The 20395-nt window shown below is 51.9% G+C and overlaps 1 protein-coding gene across 3 annotated transcripts in view; it reads right to left on the reverse strand.

The window, feature by feature from the left end:
- Positions 1-20395, reverse strand: part of KIAA1671 (KIAA1671 ortholog) — a 202616-nt gene that overhangs the window by 121851 nt on the left and 60370 nt on the right. For all 3 annotated transcript variants that reach the window (XM_086682205.1, XM_086682206.1, XM_086682207.1), the window contains 2 exons: positions 15449-18298; positions 8372-8506 (listed from right to left, as the gene is read on the reverse strand). In XM_086682205.1, coding sequence (XP_086538331.1) covers positions 8372-8506; positions 15449-18298 — 2985 coding nt within the window. The remainder of the gene's footprint in view (positions 1-8371; positions 8507-15448; positions 18299-20395) is intronic.

The following is a 20395-nucleotide window of genomic DNA, read 5'->3' on the forward strand; positions in this document are numbered from 1 at the left end:
AAACAGACCTGCTTTATGACCCAGCAATCGCACTGCTGGGTATACACACCCAAAAGGACTGAAAGCTAGGACTCAAGCAGATATTTGCACACCCACGTTCACAGCACTACTCACAACAGCCTAGAGGTGGAAACAACCCAGGGGTCCACCAGCAGACCAACGGATACCCAAAATGTGCTCTATACATATAACGGAATATTATCCCGCCTTAAAAAGGAAGGAAATCAGGATGCCTGCTACAACAGGGATGAAGCTTGAAGACATTACGCTAAGTGAAATAAGCCAGACGCAAAAGGATAAGTATTGCATGGCCCCCTTTATCTGCCTTATCTAGAACAGGCAAATTCACAGAGACAGGAGGTAGAACAGAGGATGCAGGGGCTGCGGGAGGAGGAACAGGGGGTCAGTGTTCACCGGGGACATTGTTTCTGTGTGAGATGATGAAAAAATTCTGGAAACAGACAGTGGTCATGGCTGCACGACACTGTGAATGTATTTAATGAAACTGAGTAATACACTTAAAATGGCTAAAAAGGTAAGCTTTATGTTATGTCCATACATTTAACCACAATAAGTTAATGTTTTTTGTTTTGTTTTGCTTTGTTTTTAATGGTCTTGTCCGGATTGTTGCAACAGGTTCCTACCTGGTATCCCAGCTTCCAGCTCACCCTCTCCAACCCTTTTGAAACGTCCACGAGGGGGCGCTCCGAGCCTCACCTTGGCAGTGTAGAAGTCTCTTTCCACTCCTCTGGGTTTCCGGCAGCCTTCTTCTGCCTCCTCTCCACCACTCTCCAGGTAACCGCCCCCCCCTCGCAGCTCCTGGAAAACCCCATGTTCTCCTATGCCTCTTGATGTACGCACGTGCCATTCCCCTGACCTGATTCCCTTCTTCTTAGCTAATTCCCTCCTCCATGGAGTCTGGCTCAGACTTTCTTCTGAATTCCTCCAGACGGTATGATACCTCCCTCCTCTGCACTCACCAAAGCAGCCCGTGCTCACCCAAAACCCGTCTCTTTACAGTGGCCATCAAGGTAATGTGACCTGACTCCTGCCAACTCCCTCATTCCTCACTGTCCGCTCCAGTACCAATGCCATCAGCATCATTGTTATCATTAGTATTAGTATTATTAGTTAATATTAGTAGTAGTAGGATTAGTATTATTAAACATGATAAGCCCCAGGATCTTTGCACTTGCCCTTTCCTCTGCCTGACACTTGCCCTGATTCTTCCACATGGCTAGGTGCTCCCCCTTCAAGTCTCAGCTCATATGTCACCTCCTCAGAGAAGCCCTCCCTAACCCCCATTAGGAAATAATCCCCCAACCAGTCTTGATTCCCAACACCCTATTTTATTTTCTTCATAGCACTTGGTACTTGGTCTTTCTCTTTTGAGTCTGGCTCCTTGTTTAATGTCTGTCTTCTCACACTAAAGTATGAGCTCCAGGGGGAGTGGGGGGGCGGGGGGGGGTGGTGCCTGGGTGGCTCAGTCGGTTAAGCGTCTGACTTCGGCTCAGGTCATGATCACACAGTTCATGAGTTCGAGCCCCGTGTCGGGCTCTGTGCTGACAGCTAAGAGCCTGAAGCCTGCCTTGGATTCTGTGTCTCCCTCTCTATGCCCCTCCCCTGCTCATGCTCTGTCTTTCTCTCTCTCAAAAATGAATAAACTTAGGGGCGCCTGGGTGGCGCAGTCGGTTAAGCGTCCGACTTCAGCCAGGTCACGATCTCGCGGTCCGTGAGTTCGAGCCCCGCGTCAGGCTCTGGGCTGATGGCTCAGAGCCTGGAGCCTGTTTCCGATTCTGTGTCTCCCTCTCTCTCTGCCCCTCCCCCGTTCATGCTCTGTCTCTCTCTGTCCCAAAAATAAATAAACGTTGAAAAAAAAAAATGAATAAACTTAAAAAGGAATTAAAGTATGAGCTCTGGGAGGGCAGGAGCCACCTATGTCTTGTTCACTGCTCTACCTGAAGAACGAAGAACGGTGTATGACACATAGTAGTAGGTGCTCAATAAATATCTCTTGAATGAATGAATGGGTGAATAAATGAATGACTAGTATTTATCATCCTGGATTATATAATCACTTGTTTATAGTCTATGAATGTGAGCAATTTGAGGACAGAAATTAACTTACTCATTTTTATATCCTTAGAGATTTGTATATATAAATAACTGGGTAGAGGATGGATGGATGGATGGATGGATAAGCAGATGAATGGGTGGGTGGAAGCTAGATAAGAGTATGAATACAAAATATCCCCAATACAAAATCTGAGGCACAATTGGTCATTTGCATTAAGAACCTAGGAATAAAAATTTAAAAATTAAAATTAAAAAAAAAAAAAAAAAAAGCCTTCTGGCCTGACTGGTTTTAATCCAGAAAAGGAACTTTAACCAGCTGAGACATAAATTACTCAGCCTTCTCCAGTCCTTTCAACCCAGCAGTGACAGACAAGAAACAATTAACAAATGGAATTAGCCACAAGTCAGGATTCCTGAACCTCCTAGGGGCAGAGGGCGTCAACGAGTTTCTCACTGCTCAGCTCCACACTCACACTCCTAAAGCTGGCATGTGACCCTGAACTCACCCGGGCAGGGAGTGGCACTCTGGCCCCTGGACCAGTTACCACCCAAGCTGTCTCTTCCACCTCAGCCTTCCTTCCCTTCTCTGAGCCCTGCTCCCCAGCAGAATGGGGGCCTTGAAGGGCAGAACTGTGCCTTCCCATCCCAGAGGCCCAGTGCCTAGCACACATCTCAAGTCACAACGTACAGACCCTGGGCAGATTTTCTCTCTTGTCCCAAATCCTGACTTCGAGACCAAAGCTTCCTTGACGAGGACCTGAAAATCCCCATTTTTTTTCCTTCAGGCTGTGTATTAAACAATGCTATTTCTCGAATAACCAATAGCCCTATTCCACTTGGCCACCTTCCATGATGGAGGCCAGAAGTCTTGAGCACTGACTGTCCCAGACTCTCTTGCTGCTAGCAGGGGCCATGTGACCCGTGACGTGTAAGTTGAAATCTTCTGGAGGGTGCTTTGGGAAAAGCTTTTGCTTTCTTTCAGACTCAGCCAGCATGGCCCTTCTGGCTTCCCACTTCCTCCTACCAGAGAGTGAACTTAATGCTTGGAAAAGTGGGAGCCATCTTGGGACCATGAGGCTCAAAGCATGAGGGAAACCCCAAGAGACTCTCAGAGATGCTGAGCCAAGCCCACAGCTGCCCACCTCTGAACATCTTGTATGACAAATTAGCCCTTTCAATTAGGCCAGTGAGCCACAATCCTAAGGCTTTCCATTCGAATGGCATCAACACAGGCCCAACATCAAACATGGAAATGCCAAGCAACACATTACTGGGAGAAGAATCCATATCATGGATTAAAAAGAGAAATAACACACACACACACACACACACACACACACACACGCACACGCACACACACAAAATCTTTACTCAAAGCTTGTTTTTCAAGCACAATCTTTGATGAGTTATTTCTAGCAGTTCACATATACTCTTTCATTTTGATTTTTTTTTTCCCTTCGCACTCGAATGCCTAGTCAACCAACTAAAATTCAAAGAGAATATCCAGCCCAAACCAACAACGTACCCACCCGGGGCCACTTCACAAATCTCCGCTTACCTCACCTCGAGTTGACGGCCTTCACAACTCTCCGCATTAGAATCCCAAATGGTTTTTCCCTCCATTCTCCAGTCATGTTAATGAAGTTATCAGACTCAAGTGCTTTCAAAGCTTTCAGCGTTGCTCTGGCAGGTCTGGCTGCCAGGAGGTGGCGCCACCCTTCAGAAGCAAGCACCACAGTTTGCTCAGCAAGAGATGCAGGAAAACGTCTGAACTTGGCATTAAAGCAACACGCTGGGGGTGTCCGGGAATGAAGCATCAAAGTGTAAAAGCCTCCATACCGTCTCCTGGACTCTAGATCACATTCAGTGCATAGAGCAGCTTCACACCCCTGAACCTTTGCCCCAGCTGTTCCCTCCACGGCGTGGGGGGGAGGGGGGCGGGTAAACCACCTCTTCCCAGATCACACCCATCTGGCAAACACCTGTTCATCTTTCAAGACCTCAAACAAGTGTCCCTCCTTTGAACCTTGAACAAATTAAAGGGAGGAATGCCGGGAAGGCCCATGGCACGGTGCCGGGCACATAGTAAGTGCTCAACGAACAGGAGCGTTTAGAACCCACCGCAAGTGTTTATCTACCTTCTTATTTATCTGTGTCTCGTTTGTAACTGTAGCCCAATGCCCAGCACAGCACCAAGGACATGTAGATAAATATTTGTCAAGGGGCGCCCAGGGAGCTCAGTCGGTTGAGCGCCCGACTCTCAATGTCGGCTCAGGTCATGATCGCGCGGCTTTGTGGCTTTGAGCCCCGCGATCGGGCTCTGCGCTGGGGAGCCTGCTTGGGATTCTGTCTCCCTCTCTCTCTGCCCCTCCCCCACTTGTGCTGTCTCTGTCTCTCTCAAAACAAGTAAATAGAATTTTTTACAAAATTGTCAAAAGGAAGACTGAGACCACCCCCCAACATTCCGCCTCGGCCAAACCGGTCTATTCACTCTGGCCCAAACATGCCTCCTCTATCACCCCACCTCCATACCTCCATATGCAATTCCTCCTTCCTTAGTCTCCTTCCTCTCCTCCTCCTCCAACTAACTAGACCCTCCTAGGCTACCTGCAGGTCCCGCTGAAGTGTAGCCCCAGGAAGCTGGGAGAATCTCCAGGGCCTGGCACACAGTGGGCCCATGAGAGAAGGAGCCCGCAAATGCCGGCCCAGGGTTTGGAGATTTGGGAGAACATTCTCAAGGTCAACAGAGGTCCGCCACCTGCCCCATTACAGGGAACCCCCACAGCTGGTGGATGTGTACCTTCAGTCATGGGAGAGGCCTCTGGGGCAAACTGTGACCCAAGGCCATGGTCCACAACTGAGTCACTGTGCTTTAGGACACCTGCCTGAGTGCAGACCAAAGGCTCACTTTCTGGGGAAAGGAGGGCATGACCATCCACGGAAGGGTGAGGGACGAGGCCCGGCACAGGGCTCGGATTTGCCACAAGGACCCAACGTCCTACTAAGTATAGCCCTGGAAGCAACAGGGGAGCACTGGCCAGGGAGTCCAGAAACATGGTCTATAGTCCCAGCTCTGTCCTGGCTGCAGCGGGGCCCTCCCTGAACAAGACACCTCCCCTTGCTGGGCCTCAGTTTCCTCAACAGCAGAGAAACTTCTAGATTGGGGACGCCTTCCTGTTCCATCGAGTAGCCCTTCAAGAGAAGGTAGAGGAAAAAGAAACTGACGGCAAATAATAATTAACGATAGAGTAACAGCAGGTGACATTTATCAGGCAGTTACTCTCCACCCGGCACTGTGCTCAGTGCTTTATGAACATCTTGGCATCACAGCTCCAACCTGGGAGACGTACTTAATGGCTCCGGGCCTCAGTTTTCCCATCTGTCAAATGGGGATAATACTAGTAACTATACCATGCATTAAGCACCGTAACTTATTAGGCATTATTATTACCATGATTCCCAAAAGAGAGGCCCCGAGTGGTGAACTCACTTGCCCACTGCCTCGATCAAGAGCCAGGGCCACACTGGTCTTTCAGTGCTCGGGGCTGTGTGTCAGCCAGGTGGGGGCGGGGCTGCGCAGACCGGGCAAGTCCCAGGCACCCTCCAGAGGGCGGCCGCGGCAGAACAGCTGGCGGCCAAGCCCGGGCTGAACAAGCATCACATTCTCACCCCCAGGGCCAAGGTTGTCTTTGCTCCCTTGTGAGTGAAGGCACCAAGTGTTGCAGGCCCAGAGAGGGGCTGGCAGGGGTTGGTGGCAGGCCAAAGACACCGTCCCGGGGCAGACAGGGCCCAGGTCGGAGGCTGGAAGCAGAAAAGGCCTAGTCTCCATCCCGGCTCCCTCATATGTTAACTGTGCGGCCTTGGGCAAGCGACTTGACCTCTCTGGGCCTCGGCTCCCTCCTCTGCTAAATGGGATTCATACTCCCCACCATGGGGGGTAGAATCGGGACGGACAAGGCCCGAGACCAGGCTCAAAACACGGAGAACCCAAACCGGAAACCCGCAGCCCGGCGTCAGTAATCAAGAGTGACCAGAACTGTAGACAACGTTTACGGGGGGACCCCCTCAGGCACCTCAGGAAATACAACGTGCAGGTCTGACAACTTGCAGAGAAGTAAGGGCGGCCAGCAGGGCCGAGGGCTCAGGACCCCAGTCCTCACCTGGAGGGTCACCCTAAGTCCGGCCTGCTCTCTGGGCCTCAGTTTCCCCTCTTACAATGAGAGAGCTGAAAAAAGGGGGGAGGGGAGGGGAAGGGGGAGAATGAAGGAAAAGCTGTCACTGCAGCCCTGGTATTCATTGAGGATCAATTCCTCTGAGTGCTGAGCGATCTCATTACTGCTCACAAAAATGCTCCTGAGGTCGGATAGGACCATCCTCGTTTTACAGAAGAAAAAACTGAGGCACACTGAGGTCCATCAGATCACTTGCCCAAGGTCACACATTGACAGAGCCGGAAGTGGAGCCCACTTCTCAGCCTCCAGTGCCCAATGCTGAGGTCCTCGGAGTGAGGCTTTTGGAGCCATCAGAAAGTGAGCTGAACACCACCACCCCCTGGTGGCCACTCCCTGGAATTGCAGGTGTGAGTCCTCAAAGCAGAGACATGAGGTCTGAGGCCCCCACCCTGCCCGCCCGCCTCTGAGGAGAGGAAATCAAGAAGGGCTGCAACGGGGCAGAGGCCTCGGGGAGCCACAAGGAGAGAGCCAAGGCAAGCCACCTGAGGACTCCAAAGACAAAGGCTCCTCAATGACAGAGAGTGGAAGAGGGGAAGCCAGGCCACCAGGGAAGATGCCAGCAAGCAGAGACTATAAAAAGATAGGCCTTAAATGCTTTTCTCTCCATAACCTCTGTTTGGCTTACACACACGAAAGTTCAAGTACAATCAGATAAGCTGAGTCGGTGCCACCGGAGAGGCAATGAGAAAAGGGTAAGGAAGAAATCAGTGGAAGGGAACATTTAACAAAAACACCAGGTGGTTTCAAATGTACACAGGTCTGCGGCTGGGATCTGAACACCCAAGCTTTCTGGGGCTGCTCAGCAGACGCTAGCCGAGGTCTGAGCGTGAGCTCCCGCTCTGACATATAGTCAGCCCCCTGACTCTGGTATAGACATTCTCCCATCAAGAACCCTGCGGGGGGCATCCTTCTTCACCACGAGCTGCAGAGGACGAACCCAAAGTTCAGGGAAGAGTGATTTCTTGCCCATGACCATAAAGCCAGAAGGGATGGAACCTGGGATTTAAATCCTGGAGCTTCCCATATCTCCAAGACCCGAGACCAGGCACAAGTGTCCTTGAAATACACAGAGCTTATGATCCAAATGACCTCGTAAGCAGAACTGGGGTTGCCTCATTAAAGAAATACCTATCTTGGGGAGCCTGGGTGGCTCAGTCGGTTGAGCGGCCGACTTCAGCTCACGTCATGATCTCGCGGTCCGTAAGTTCGAGCCCCGCATCGGGCTCTGTGCTGACAGCTCGGAGCCTGGAGCCTGTTTCAGATTCTGCGTCTCCCTCTCTCTGACCCTTCCCTGTTCATGCTCTGTGTCTCCCTGTCTCAAAAATAAATAAAACATTAAAAAAAAAAAAATACCTATCTTAACAAGTGAGGAAACAGGCTGAGAGAGAGGGCGAGTGCTGGCCCAAAGAAACAGACTCAGTGACAGGCAAAGAGAGACTCAAAAACCAGAGTAATAATAATGATGGTAACCATAACACTCATTAAAGTGTGACTGTGTCCCCATGACCATGCCGGACGCTCCCTGCACCATCTTCTCTGAACCCCCATGGCAGCCCTGTGCAATAGATGCCGTTATTATCCCCATTTCACAGATGAAGAAACTGAGGCCAAACACCCGTCTGCACGCAGAGCTAGGATTTGAGCCCTGGTGACCTGGCTCCAGGACCAGCCTGGTTAAATTAACGGCGCAAAAGAAACAGAAATCATGATCTTGTTTTCCAGGCAAAGAAGCCAATTGCTGAAAGAGACTGAGGGGGGCGGTGTTGGGACTCGAACCCAGAACCTCAAGGCCCCGTGGCCTATTCTCTTATCTGCTCCACGCCAGGCACAAGATACCTCTCTGCATTGGGCTGGAAACCCAAGACAAGCGAAGGCTTCCTGGCAGAAGCACCAAACACCCTCCACGTCGAGAACCGTGGCCAACACCAGACTCCGGGACAGGCACCTGCCCCTCCGCGACCCCCTCAGGCCCCCAGGCCAGCCATGACCGTCCATACGACCACAGTCCCAGCGGTGTCCCACCCCCTCACGAGTTCCAGTCTGTCCGCACCAGCGTCACTCACCACAAAAGGCCCGCTCCTCCTGTCTTTGCAGAAACTGTGACTTCTCCGGGGACCCGAGGCTGCAGGGGACACCTGCCAGAGTAGCTGCTCACTGTCCTGCGGGGCATCCTCCCTCTCTGGGTCTTGTGGCAGCACCTGAGACATAGAACACAGGCAAAGGATTTTCCTGGGGCTTTCGCATTTACAGAACAAATCTGTCACGGTGAAAAAGTCCATTCTGTACCTGAAAGAGCAAAACGAAAACTAAAGCCCACCCCACGATGGTCTGCCTTGATGATAGGAGGTAATCTACAGGGTCTGGGTTCAGCCCAGTCTCAGCCACTTAATAACTGTGTGACCTCAGGTCAGTGCCTTCACCTCTCTGAGCCTTGACCATGTGGGGAAAGACCTGTAATAAGAGTGTTCGGCTTCTAGGCTCAGGGGAGAACCAAGTGAGAGCAGCGCACGCAAAGTCAGTGACACAGTGCTGCCACCAGGTGGCAGTGTGCCCGACGAGTCCTGGGCACCTGGCCGGCTTCAGGCTCATCTCCCCCCATGCCCGGCAAGCGGGGAGCCCTCCATAAATGTCAGCCAGCCCTACACTCTCTCTGCACAGCCAAGGATAGGAAGGCGCAGAGAGGGAAGACATCTGCTTAAGAACACACAGCATGAGTGAAGAACAAGGCTGGATTTTGGATCCCTTGCCTCACAGCCTCTTTTTGAAACCCTCTGTGTTTCCTCCTACCTCCCTTCCTGATCCTTCTCAGGCTCCCCGCATCTCAGAGGGATGTCCACTCACCTAGGGCCAGCCCCAGAGCTTTCTCTTTCCCTGTTTCATTATTCCCTCGGGGATCTCTCATAACACCCCCTTGGCTTTAAATAAATCCCAAGCGTGCACAGACAACTCCAGATTTTGTCTGTCCACGTTGGGACCCCACGACATCTCCCTGCACCGGTCACACTCATCTCTGACTCCACATGCCCCAAACAGATCCTCCCCATTCCTTCCCTCCAAAACTGCTCCTCCCCCGCCCTGCCCATCACCCAGCCGTGCCAGCTAAGACCCTCAGGTCGCCCTCCAGTCTCTTGCTTCTGTCCACCTCATCAACGAAGCTGAGACTCTGCCTTCGAAACACGCTTCAAACCGTACATCATAAACCAAAATCAACTCAAAATAGATCAAAGACCTCAAGGCCAGAGCAAAACCTAGAAAACTCTCAGAAGAAAATAGGGGCGTAAATGTTCATGGCCTCGGATGAGGCAATGGTTTCTCAGATATGGCATCAAAAGCACAAGTGTACCAAGGAAAAATAGATGGGAGCTCACCAAAATGAAAAACTTTTGTGCTTCAAAAGGCACCATCAAGAAAGTGAAAAATAAAACCCACACGATGGGAGAAAATTTCTGCAAATCACAGGTCTGTGAAGGCAGTTGGGTCCAGGATATATAAGGAGCAATTACAAATCAATAATAAAAGAGAACAATAACCCAACTTAAAAAGTGGACAAAGAAGGGATATGCATGGTCAAACAGGCACATGAAACGATGTGCCATGGAAAATGCAAATCCAAACCACGATGATACCTTTATACCCGGTAGGATGGCGGAACCAAAGAGACAGGTAAGTGTTAGCAAGGATGTAGAGAAACCAGCCTTCATGCACTGCTGACACAATGTGCAATGGCGAGATGACCTTGGGAATCAGTGGCTCCCTTATGCTCTGGCCCCTGCCCCCTGTGCCCACTGGCACCCTTCCAGCATCCACGGGACCGGCTCATCCACATGATGGCCATCACTCAGGTCCCCTTCCCAGGGGATCTTCTCCTGGCCACCCTCTTAGAGTCACCTCCCCATCGCCTCTTTTTCTATCCCCCCAGGACTTAGCACTCTCACTCACTTGAGGTCTGCTTGCCCCCCAGACCTGAGCCATCCATGGGCACATTCTGCGATTATGGAGATGTTCTCTATTCGGGCTGTACGGTAACAGTCGCCCTGAGCCACCTGTGGCTTTTGAGCACTTGAACATGGCTCAAGTGGGACTGAGAAGCTGAATTTTTAATGTTATTTAAACTGATTTACATTTAAATGGCCACATGTGACTGGTGGCTGCCTTATCGTGTGACACAGCCTGATACAGTGGGCTGGTCCCTCCAGCAGCCGTGGTGCCTAGATCAGGGCCTGGCTCAGGGCTAGTGCATTTATTAAATGTAGTAAATGAGCGGAGGTCTGGAGGCGCTTCTTTCAGATTCCGTCAACCCTCCTTCACATCAGGCCCTGGGCCGCGGTCTTGACCACACATTATTTCACGATAAATCTCCAACAAACCACGAAGCAGGCAGGATTCGCATTCCACAGATGAGGAAATTTAGGCTCAGAGAGGTCTGGCGAGATGCCCAGAGTCACACAGCTAATAAATAACGACGCTAGGGCCTGATCTCGAGTCTGCCCGAGAGGCAGTCCGGGGCCGCCTCCAGGGGGAAATCAAATCATAGACGTACAAATGGTTCACCTCACTAATAGAGAACTCCAATAACTCGATGAGAAAAGGGCCATGTTCCAAAAGAAAAGTGGGCGGGACTTGAGCAAGCAGGTCACAGGAAGGAAATACAAGGAGCCTCGTACATGTGACAACAGGTGGGCGCTCATCAGGGGCAGGAGATCCAGAAGTCTGGTAACACACCCGGCTGGTCAGGCTGAGGGGACGTGGGGCCCTGCCCCTGCTGGCGAGGCTATCTGTAAAAGGGCATAGCCCCGGACGACACAGGGCACTTTGGCACAATCCCGCAAGATTACAACTGCATTCACCTTCAGACTATCGCCATTCTCAACCCACGGGCAAACCTGCATGTGTGCAAAAGTGACGTCTGCCCGTGGTTTGTAAATAGCCAAAGATCAGAAATATCGCCATCTCTACCATATGGCAATCGAAAAGAATGAGGACACCCTCTATGGGCTGAATCCAAACGCTCCCAAGGACACTCACACAGGGGGGGAAAAAAAGTCAAATCTAACAAGGGTGGGCCCCACCACAGAGATTCCAACCAGTCTGGTCCAGGGTGAGGCCCCTGCATCGCTCTCTTTTAGGGTTGCCTGGGTTACTCCCATGTGCACCCAAAGTTCCAACCACCTGGAGAGAATGCGCTCTTTGATGGAGAAAAAACCAGAGGCAAAATTAGGAATATGTGTTCGTGTTTGCTTGTATTTTCAGAAAGAGACGCTGTACGAATTCGGACCAAAAAAGAATCTAAGTGGTCAAGGGATGGGAGGAATGCAGAGGATTTATACTCCATGCCTTCAAGTATTTTTGGAGCCTCTGGAAAAGGTTCTCTCTTTTGAAATGAAAATAAATCATTTAATTAAATGGAACACTGCAATCGGGCCTGGGACAAAGTTATGTATGTGGATGGGGGGCCTGGGTGGCTCAGTCAGTTAAACGTCCGACTTCAGCTCAGGTCAGGATCTCACAGCTGGCGAGTTCGAGCCCTACATCGGGCTCTGTGGTGACAGCTCAGGGCCTGGAGCCTGTTTCCGATTCTGTGTCTCCCTCTCTCTCTGCTCTCCCTCTGTCTCTGTCTCTGTCTCTCTCCCTCTCAAAAAAATTAAACATTGGGGTGCCTGAGTGGCTTAGTCTTTTAAGCGTCCAACTTTGGCTCAGGTCACGATCTCAGGGTTGGTGGGTTCAAGCCCCCCGTTGGGCTCTGTGCTGACAGCTCAGAGCCTGGAGCCTGCTTTGGATTCTGTGTCTCCCTCTCTCTCTGCCCTCCCCCACTCATGCTCTGTCTCTCAAAAATAAATAAACATTTTTAAAAATTAAAAAAAAAATAAGTATGCGGATTAAAAAAAAAAAAAAAAAAGCTTAGTCTTGAGGCCCCTGGGTGGCTCAGTCTGCTAAGCGTCCGACTCTTGATTTCAGCTCAGGTCATGATCTCACGATTTGTGGGTTTGAACCCTGCATCAGGCTTCTTTTTTTTTTTTTTTTTTTTTTTTGCTTAAAAAAAAAAAAAAGCAAGTTGTAAGATTTCCTGTAGAATATTACCATGTTTCTGTAAGAGAGTATGCTATACCTGTGTCTGTATCTGACGGGGGCTTCCTTACCCACGGAGTGACGCACACTAAGGGGCTGGATGAGCCTCGGGTGCGGGCAGGGGACAATCTGCACTGCAGGGTGCCTCCACCCCCTAGAAGCCAGGAGAAAACTCTTCCCTGGTTGTGACAAAGAAAATGTCTTACACTTGGGGTGCCTGGGTGGTTCAGTCAGTTGAGCATCCTAGACTCTTGACTTTGGCTCGGTTCGTGATCTCATGGTTTACGGGCTCGAGCCCCGCATCAGGCTCTGCAGTGACAGGGCAAAGCCTGCTTGGGATTCTCTCTCCCTCTCTCTTTGCCCTCCTCTTGCTCTCTCTCTCTCTCTCTCTCTCTCTGTCTCAAAAATAAATAAATAAACGTTTAGAAAGGGAGGGAGGGAGGGAGGGAGAGAGGGAGGAAGGAAGGAAGGAAGGAAGGAAGGAAGGAAGGAAGGAAGGAAGGAAGGAAGGAAGGAAGGAAGAAAATGTCCTACACTTTGCCAAACGTGCCGTAAGGGCAAAACTGCCTGCAGCTGAGAACCACTGACAGGTCTGGAAGGCTGTGCCCCAGACCCATCATCTAGGGGAGCTTTTCCTTCTGAACTGTATGTGTCCATCACACGGTTCAGTTTCACACAAGCGTTCGCTCCTTTTGCAGTAAGGAAAAATACAACAGCTACAAATAAAGATACATACCATGGACAGGCAGCTCTGTGGTGTTTAGGAAAAGCCGCAACATATCAAACGTGGTGACCGTGGTTGCATCTTGGCGGGGGGAGGGGCGGGGACAGGAAGGGGTCTCAAGGGGTATGCTTTTTTATTCGCTCTGGCAAGGTCTGAATTTTCAACAACCAACACTTTGTCCTTCTGTATTGCTTCCGTTTATTTTTTCAAGATCGAGAACCAGAGATGGTCGGGCAGGAGGGAAGGGAAACAGGGAGCTGGTCCAAGGCCTCCCAATCCCTCAGTGAGAAAACAGATCCCCTGACAACGAGCACTCATGGGGCCTGCGCACCCCGGGCGGGCGTCCAAGGCTGGGCCGGGGCCCCCCTCCCCACCACGCTCTGCCTCTCCCGCTGCCGCCAGGCCCCCCCGAGCAAGGCGCTGGCAGAAGGACCAGGTGTCACCTTTCCTTGCCCCCTCCCCTCTCCTGCTGTTCCCACAATAACAGCCTCGTGAAACGCTCCTCGGGCAGCGCATCCGCACAACCCACGGGCCGGTCCTGTGCCCACGCCCACCGGGGGCCCAGCCGGCGTGGTCTCTCCATTTCGACCAACAGGGCTGCTGGGCAGAAACTTCGGTCACCTCCGCGGAGGAGTGTGCTTTACACACAGCTGGTGAGCGGCACAGAGGAGTCTGAACGTGGTAACTGGAAAACCCCGGTCGACCCCGTGTGTCGGGGAGATGGTGACACTATCCCACTCTTTTCGTGTCTACAACATCCCTTCCCAGGCGGGACCCTCTGCTCTCTTTTCTACAGGTGAGGAAACTGAGGCTCGGGCGCCTCAGTGAAAGGGTTTGCCCTTCGTCACTCGGTCCGGGTGGCAGATGTGGGACTTGGGTGCCAGTCGGCTGACGCCACCGCATATGAGTGACAGTGCAGAGACCAAGGTTCCGCACTGCTCCCAGAGCTTGCTATGTCTGGTCCCCACCTCCAAACCTTTGCGCGTGCTGTGCTTCTGCCGCGAATGCCCTCACCCCCCGAACCAGCCTATCCAAACTCATAACCACCCCCCAGCGTGGGCTCCGGCCAGCAGCTCCTCCAGGATGCCTTCCTGGGCCTCTTCTCCAGCACCTCACCTCCGCGCCTGATCATTTCCTGGCCGTGGGTCACCATGTCCCATCTCCCCGCAGAGATCATAAGCTTCCCGAAGGCAGGCTCCATGCCTCAGATTTTTTCCCCACCTTCAAGATTCCTCATTTACCACCGAGTAGCCTACGTGAAAGCTTGGGTATCGAGCCAGACCTGGGTTCAAATACCAGCTTTGCCACTTGGTGCTGTGTGACCTGAGACACGTTACTTAACTTCTCTGAGCCTGGGCTTTTTCAAGGGTACAAGACGATTGCACCCGCAGCAGACGTTGTGGGCGCCCAGCCCTGCGCTCAAGGACCTGCTGATGGCAATGGGGTCCTGCCGCGTGGGGAGTTTTCTCTCCACCACTGAGCATGGCACCAGACAGAATGGAAGAGTCTGAATGCTGAGAGTCCCAGAAACAGCCCCCAGTGAGGACAGAAGGGAAATGGAAAATATATATGCCAGGTTCCTTGCTTCTTGGACAGGACAACTCAGGGGTGATCTATGCTACTGCTCCAACGAGAATGAGCCTCAGATGCCCACAGGGGCACTTTTAACACCTGCCTCACTTCTCCACTGGGGATCCCAGAGGGGAATCACCTCCTCAAACAGCTGCTTGCAAAGGCCTGCCTCTGTGGAAACTCCAACTGTCCCACAAAAGAGGGATTGTCATGAGACTCACCTAAGATGGCTCACTCACTCGGGGCGCCTGGGTGGCTCAGTCGGGGAGGCATCTGACTCTGGATTTCGCCTCAGGCCACGATCCCAAGGTTTGTGAGATCAAGCCCTGTGTAGGGCACTGTGCTGATGACTGGGAGCCCGCTTGGGATTCTCTCTCCCTCTCTTTCTGCCCGTCCCCCACTCTGCTCACCCTCTCTCTCTCAAAATAAATAATTAAACATTGAAACAGCCAGTATTCCCTGAATGCTCACAAAATGTCATGCATGATGCTGAATATGCAGGACACGATAATGAACTTGATGACAACACACAGGAACGGACAGAGGGTGCTCAATAAATGATACCGATCGTCACCAACATTCTAGGCCAGACGTTTCAAACTGGTGGCCCCGTGGACTAAATGGAGGCATCGCGTGTCAAGAACTGGCCGGAACTGAGCTCTCTATTTGCCACAATCCCCGCCACTCATGTACAGACCCACCTGGCCCATGTCGCATGGGATTTTGAGCACCCCCGGCCTATGTGTTTAATCAACGCCTTACAAAACTGACCACTCACCTTCTGAGTGTCTCGAGTCCCCGACTCTCGCCGACAGAGCCCCATTTTGGTCTCCTTGACCTCAGAACTGTCTCCGGGGAGGCTGGACCTCCCCTGGGGCCACTCTCGTCTCCTCTCTCTGGCTTCCTGCATGGCAGACAGGCCCTCTCGGATTTTGGCAGGCGGACCCTTCTCCGAATAGGCTCTCTTGACATCCAGCTGTGACCTGTCACGGTCATAAGGGTGATCACCCCACTGGAACACACTGGCCTCCTCTTCCGTCCCGATGGATTTCCTCGGGGTCCCTTTCTTCTGGTGAGCGGGGGATGACTTGGGCAACACGCTGGCCCCACTGCCCAGATCCTCCCAGGTTGGGGGCTTTGACTCGGCTGGGTAATTTGAATACTTTGCACCTTGATGTTTACTAGCAAAGGCCCTTCTGTCATCCTCGGGGATTCCTGAGTCTTTTCTCCTGGGACCGGTGGGGCCTGAAGAAACCCCTGGATATTTTTCGGAAGGAGCTGAGACTGGCAGAGCCCACAGTGGAGAGCTGGATTTGGTGTTTGTGGTTGCCCCCGGGGTCTCTGCCCGCGGCTTGCCAGGGCCAGGAGCGGAACTGTGGTTTGCTTCGGTGAAACCTGCTTGTTTCTGGAGACCCTCGGCTTCGGGCCTCTCCTTCCAGCTCCTCCTTCTTGGTTCCACCCTGCCTAGATGGCCTGGCCTCTCCTGAGTCGAGCCGCTGGGCACCGAGGGTGCCCCCTCCAGGGGTTCCTCCACCTCCTGCTTCTTGTACTCTGCCATCAGGGCGTCAATGTCAAGAACACTGGATCTGTAGCCATCTCTGATTTTACCCGGGACCCTTGCACTGACCCCCTCAGTGCCCCTTCTGGCGAGGAGATCGTTGGCTTCTGGGTGACTTTTGGAAGCCGGGGGTGTTTTGGGAGCGCCGCTGGGGGACGTCTTGGTCCCACAATCCTTCCAACTGTTCTGAAAACCGGTGCCATCTTCTGGTCTCCGATGACTCCACGAGGCGTCGGCATCCATGATTCTTTCAACAGAAGGATCCAGAATCCTGTCTCCAAGAGGTGACAGACGGTCTGTTGGCTTCAGAGGCTTTGAAAAGCTTGTGTGGTCGTGCTCTCTGCCCTTAGTCCAGTTTTTACTGCCCTTGCTCTCCAGTGGCCCTTCATGGTGAAGAGAAGCCAAGGTAGGTGTTCGAGGATGAGGAGATGGAGGCGGTGCTGGTTTTCTAGAATGTTCCGTCAAGTTTTCGGGCCCTGACTTAACAGTACTTTTTGCTTTTTGAGTATCAGGAATCTGATATGTCACTGCAAAAAATGTCGCCTTGGGTTCCAGAGAGGACCGTTGCTTCACCGCTGGGCGAGTCTGGTCCTGTGAAGCACTTGGGTTCTCCTCCTGGGCCTCCACCCTGTTGTGGGAGAGCTGGGGTTTTCTTAAGGCACTGACGGTGGGGCTCAAACGGTCTGTTCGCCTCTGCTCCACCTTCGAGGTGTTTTCTGGGGCCAGGAAGCTGAACTCCTCAAACTTCACGTCATGCGGTAATGTCCGCCGTCGCCACCTCTCGAATCTCTGGTCCGCGGGACCCGCCTTCCGCATCTTGACTTCAGGCTCTGGTGCCTGGGCTGGCCTGGGTTCACCCTCACCGGAAGCCACAGCGAGGGGCCCTCTCTGCACAAGCGCTTCTGGATGTGGCCGGGCTCGGAAGTCAGAGGGCTCGTCCTTAGCCAGACAGAGAGGATCCAGAGGGCACCCCCGGGGGGGACCCCTTTCTCCCGCTGAGCTGCAGCCTCCTGACTTGTTTCTGGCCCCAGCGGGCCCCTCGTGCGGAGCCTCCCAGACAGCCACCTGGATGGCCCTCCCAGAAGGGACTTCGGAGCCGCACGACCTGGCTGAGCGCTCGCTGTTGGCCCCGGGGCTCAGTTCCGAGCCTTTCTCTTCACTGGCCACCACGGTGGCTTTATGCCAGTTCAAGGTCGCCCCCCCTGTCCATTTGGGTGACAGGCAATTGCCCCCAAACGTGTCCTTTGGCTCCCGGAAGTCAGGCCTTGGCTCACTGACCTCATGAGTCCCTTGAGCTTCCCAAATCAAACTGGCCCTGTGGACGGACCCCGCCTGACCTTCCAGCCTGTACTCTGGCTCTGCAGGGGTGACCTCACGGGCCTGCTGCCTCCCCTTTGGTGAGAGCCGAGACCTGCCACTTCGCAGGGTCATGGCTCTTTCCTCCAACGCCACGGAGACGGCCTCACTGTGCGCACACTTGCCCACTGTGTGCATCATGTCATACTTGGGCTCGACCCTCTGGGATGAGGGAGGGTTTTCAGCACGTTGGAGGAAGGGGTTCTTATTGTGTTTCTCGTCCAAAGGGTATTCTTCCGGGAAGGGCACGTGACACTGTCTGGGTTCACCATTTGAAAGGGCAGTCTGTCCCCATTTCTCTGCATCAGGATTTTCGAACCTTCTGGAGCTCTGTTTCTTGAGGGCTGTCTTTTCAGGCAGGTCCTTCCCCAGCCATGAGCTTCTCTCGTGCCTGGGTCTGAACCCTGAGACACTGGCATCAGTCACATCTCTGGGGGCTGTGGCCGAGGGACGGTGTCCTGACTGGTCAGCCACTGTGTGTCTCTCCACGTGATGCTCAAACACCGTGGCCCACACAGTCTGGAAGCTTCCATCATCTTCTGGAGTGCTGTCAGAAGGGCTCAGAGCCCCCACCGAGCTCTCACCCCGATGGTTGCCAGGGACTTGGTTAGGACTGTCCTTCCACTCTGTCTGCCTCGACTTCTCTCGGAGCGTTCCAGGCTTCCAGGAGCTTCTCAGGACGGATGCTCTATCCACACCATGCCCTTCCTTTTGCTGAAAAAAAAAAAGAAACGAAAAGAAACAATGCAACTGACGTTAAGGGACTTTGAAAGGGAAAGGAAGAGGTGAGGTGATCAACACAGCTGCTTTTAAAATCACAACAGGGGCACCTGGGTGGCTCAGTAGGTTAAGCGTCCGACTTCGGCTCAGGTCACGATCTCATAGTTCATAGGTTCGAGCCCCACGTCGGGCTCTGTGCTGACAGCTTGCAGCCTGGAGCCTGCCTCGGGTTCTGTGTCTCCCTCTCTCTCTCTGCCCCTCCCCCACTGGTGCTCTTTCTGTCTCTGTCTCAAAGGTAAATAAACGCTTAAAAAAAAAAAACCCACAAAAAAATACTATTTAAAAAATAAAAATATATAAAATGACAACAGTGAGAGGCCATAAAATGTTAAAGACCGAACACACCCAGTGAGGGTGAGGATGTGGGAAAATGGACACTCTTGGAAACTGTTGGCAAGAACATAAAAATGTTCAAATGCGCGTTTCCTTTAATCTGGCCAATTTCCTGCCAAGACTCTTTCTTGGCTCGGGTGCCCAAGTCGGCGTCAATGAGAAGGCTCAGGGAGCACCGCTTGAGGAAACAAAACCAACACAGAAACAACCTAGGTGCCCATCTGTAGGGCACGGGCTAAGTGAGCTTTGACCTAATGCAGACAATGAAATGCCACAGGGCACTTGACTCCACAGAAGGGGGTGGGTCCCGATGTCATCTCTAACAACACACAAAACACTGTTGTGTGGGCAGGAGAAAAGCAGACTGCAGACAGTGTATTTCTAAAACGATTCCATTTTTTAAACAACCGCATGTGTATGTGTATATACACGTAGATAAACAAGGGAGAAGAGCTATAAGTTCATCAGTGAGTAAGGGCGTCAGAGCAGGAGAAAGGAATGAGGAGAACGTCATTTTTTCCTCTTACACACCTCAGTTCTGTTCGATTTTATAACAGGCGTGTGTGAATTAGCCATTTCTTAACCATTTTTTGTTGCGAGAAGTAAGTCTACTTCAGGGCTCCTGGGTGGCTCAGTCGGATGAGCGTCTGACTCTTGATTTCGGCTCAGGTCATGATCTCAGGGTCATGGGATCGAGCCCTTTGTCGGGCTCCACACTAAGCGTGGAGCCTGTTTAAGATTCTCTCTCCCTCTCTCTCTCTCTCTCTCTCTCCCTCTGCCCCATCCTCGCTTGCACTTTATGTCTCTCTAAAATACAATGAAATGAAATGAAATGAAATGAAATGAAATGAAATGAAATGAAATGAAATGAAATGAAATAAGAAATAAGTCTACTTAAACAAGTTAAACAACGACTTAACCATCAAAGTAGCCAATCCCATTCCTGGATAGATCCCCAAAAGAAGGGAAAACAGATGTTCCAATAAAAACTTGTACACCTATATCCATAGCAGCACTATTCACAGAAGGTGGAAATCACCGAAATGTCCACCAGAAGAAGAATGGATAAACAAATCGGGGTCCACTTGTACAACGGGGTATTATTCAGCCATTAAAAAGGGACAGGGTACTGATTCATGCTCCAACACAGAGGAACCTTGAAAACATTATGCTAAATGAAAGAAGCCAGACAAAAGGATATGTGTTTTGTGATTCCATCTGTAGGGAATGTCCAGAATAGGCAAGTGTCTATAGGGACAGAAAGTAGATTCGTGGTTGCCAGCGGCCACAGGTGGGAGATGGGAAGTGACTGACTGGCTAAGGGTTTCCATTTGGAGTGATGAAAATTCTGAGGGCCCCTGGCTGGGGAGCGTGCAACTCGATCTTGGGGTCATGAGTTCAAGCCCCACGCTGGGTAGAGATGACTTAAATAAAAATAAAAGTAAAAATAAAAATAAAAAATTCTGGACTAGGGGCTTCTGGATGGCTCAGCTGGTTAAGCATCCAACTTTGGCTCAGGTCAGGATCTCACAGCTTGTGAGTTTGAGCCCCACATCGGGCTCTGTACTGACAGCTCGGAGCCTGGAGCCCGCTTCAGATTCTGTGTCTCTCTCTCTCTCTCTGCCCCTCCCCCGCCCGTGCTCCGTCTCTCTGTCTCTCTCTCCAAAATAAATAAGCATTTAAAAAACGATGAAAACT

Source organism: Puma concolor, chromosome D3, assembly GCF_028749965.1.
Source record: "Puma concolor isolate L17-30 chromosome D3, mPumCon1.1.hap2, whole genome shotgun sequence".
In the NCBI taxonomy this organism is placed as follows: Eukaryota; Metazoa; Chordata; class Mammalia; order Carnivora; family Felidae; genus Puma; species Puma concolor.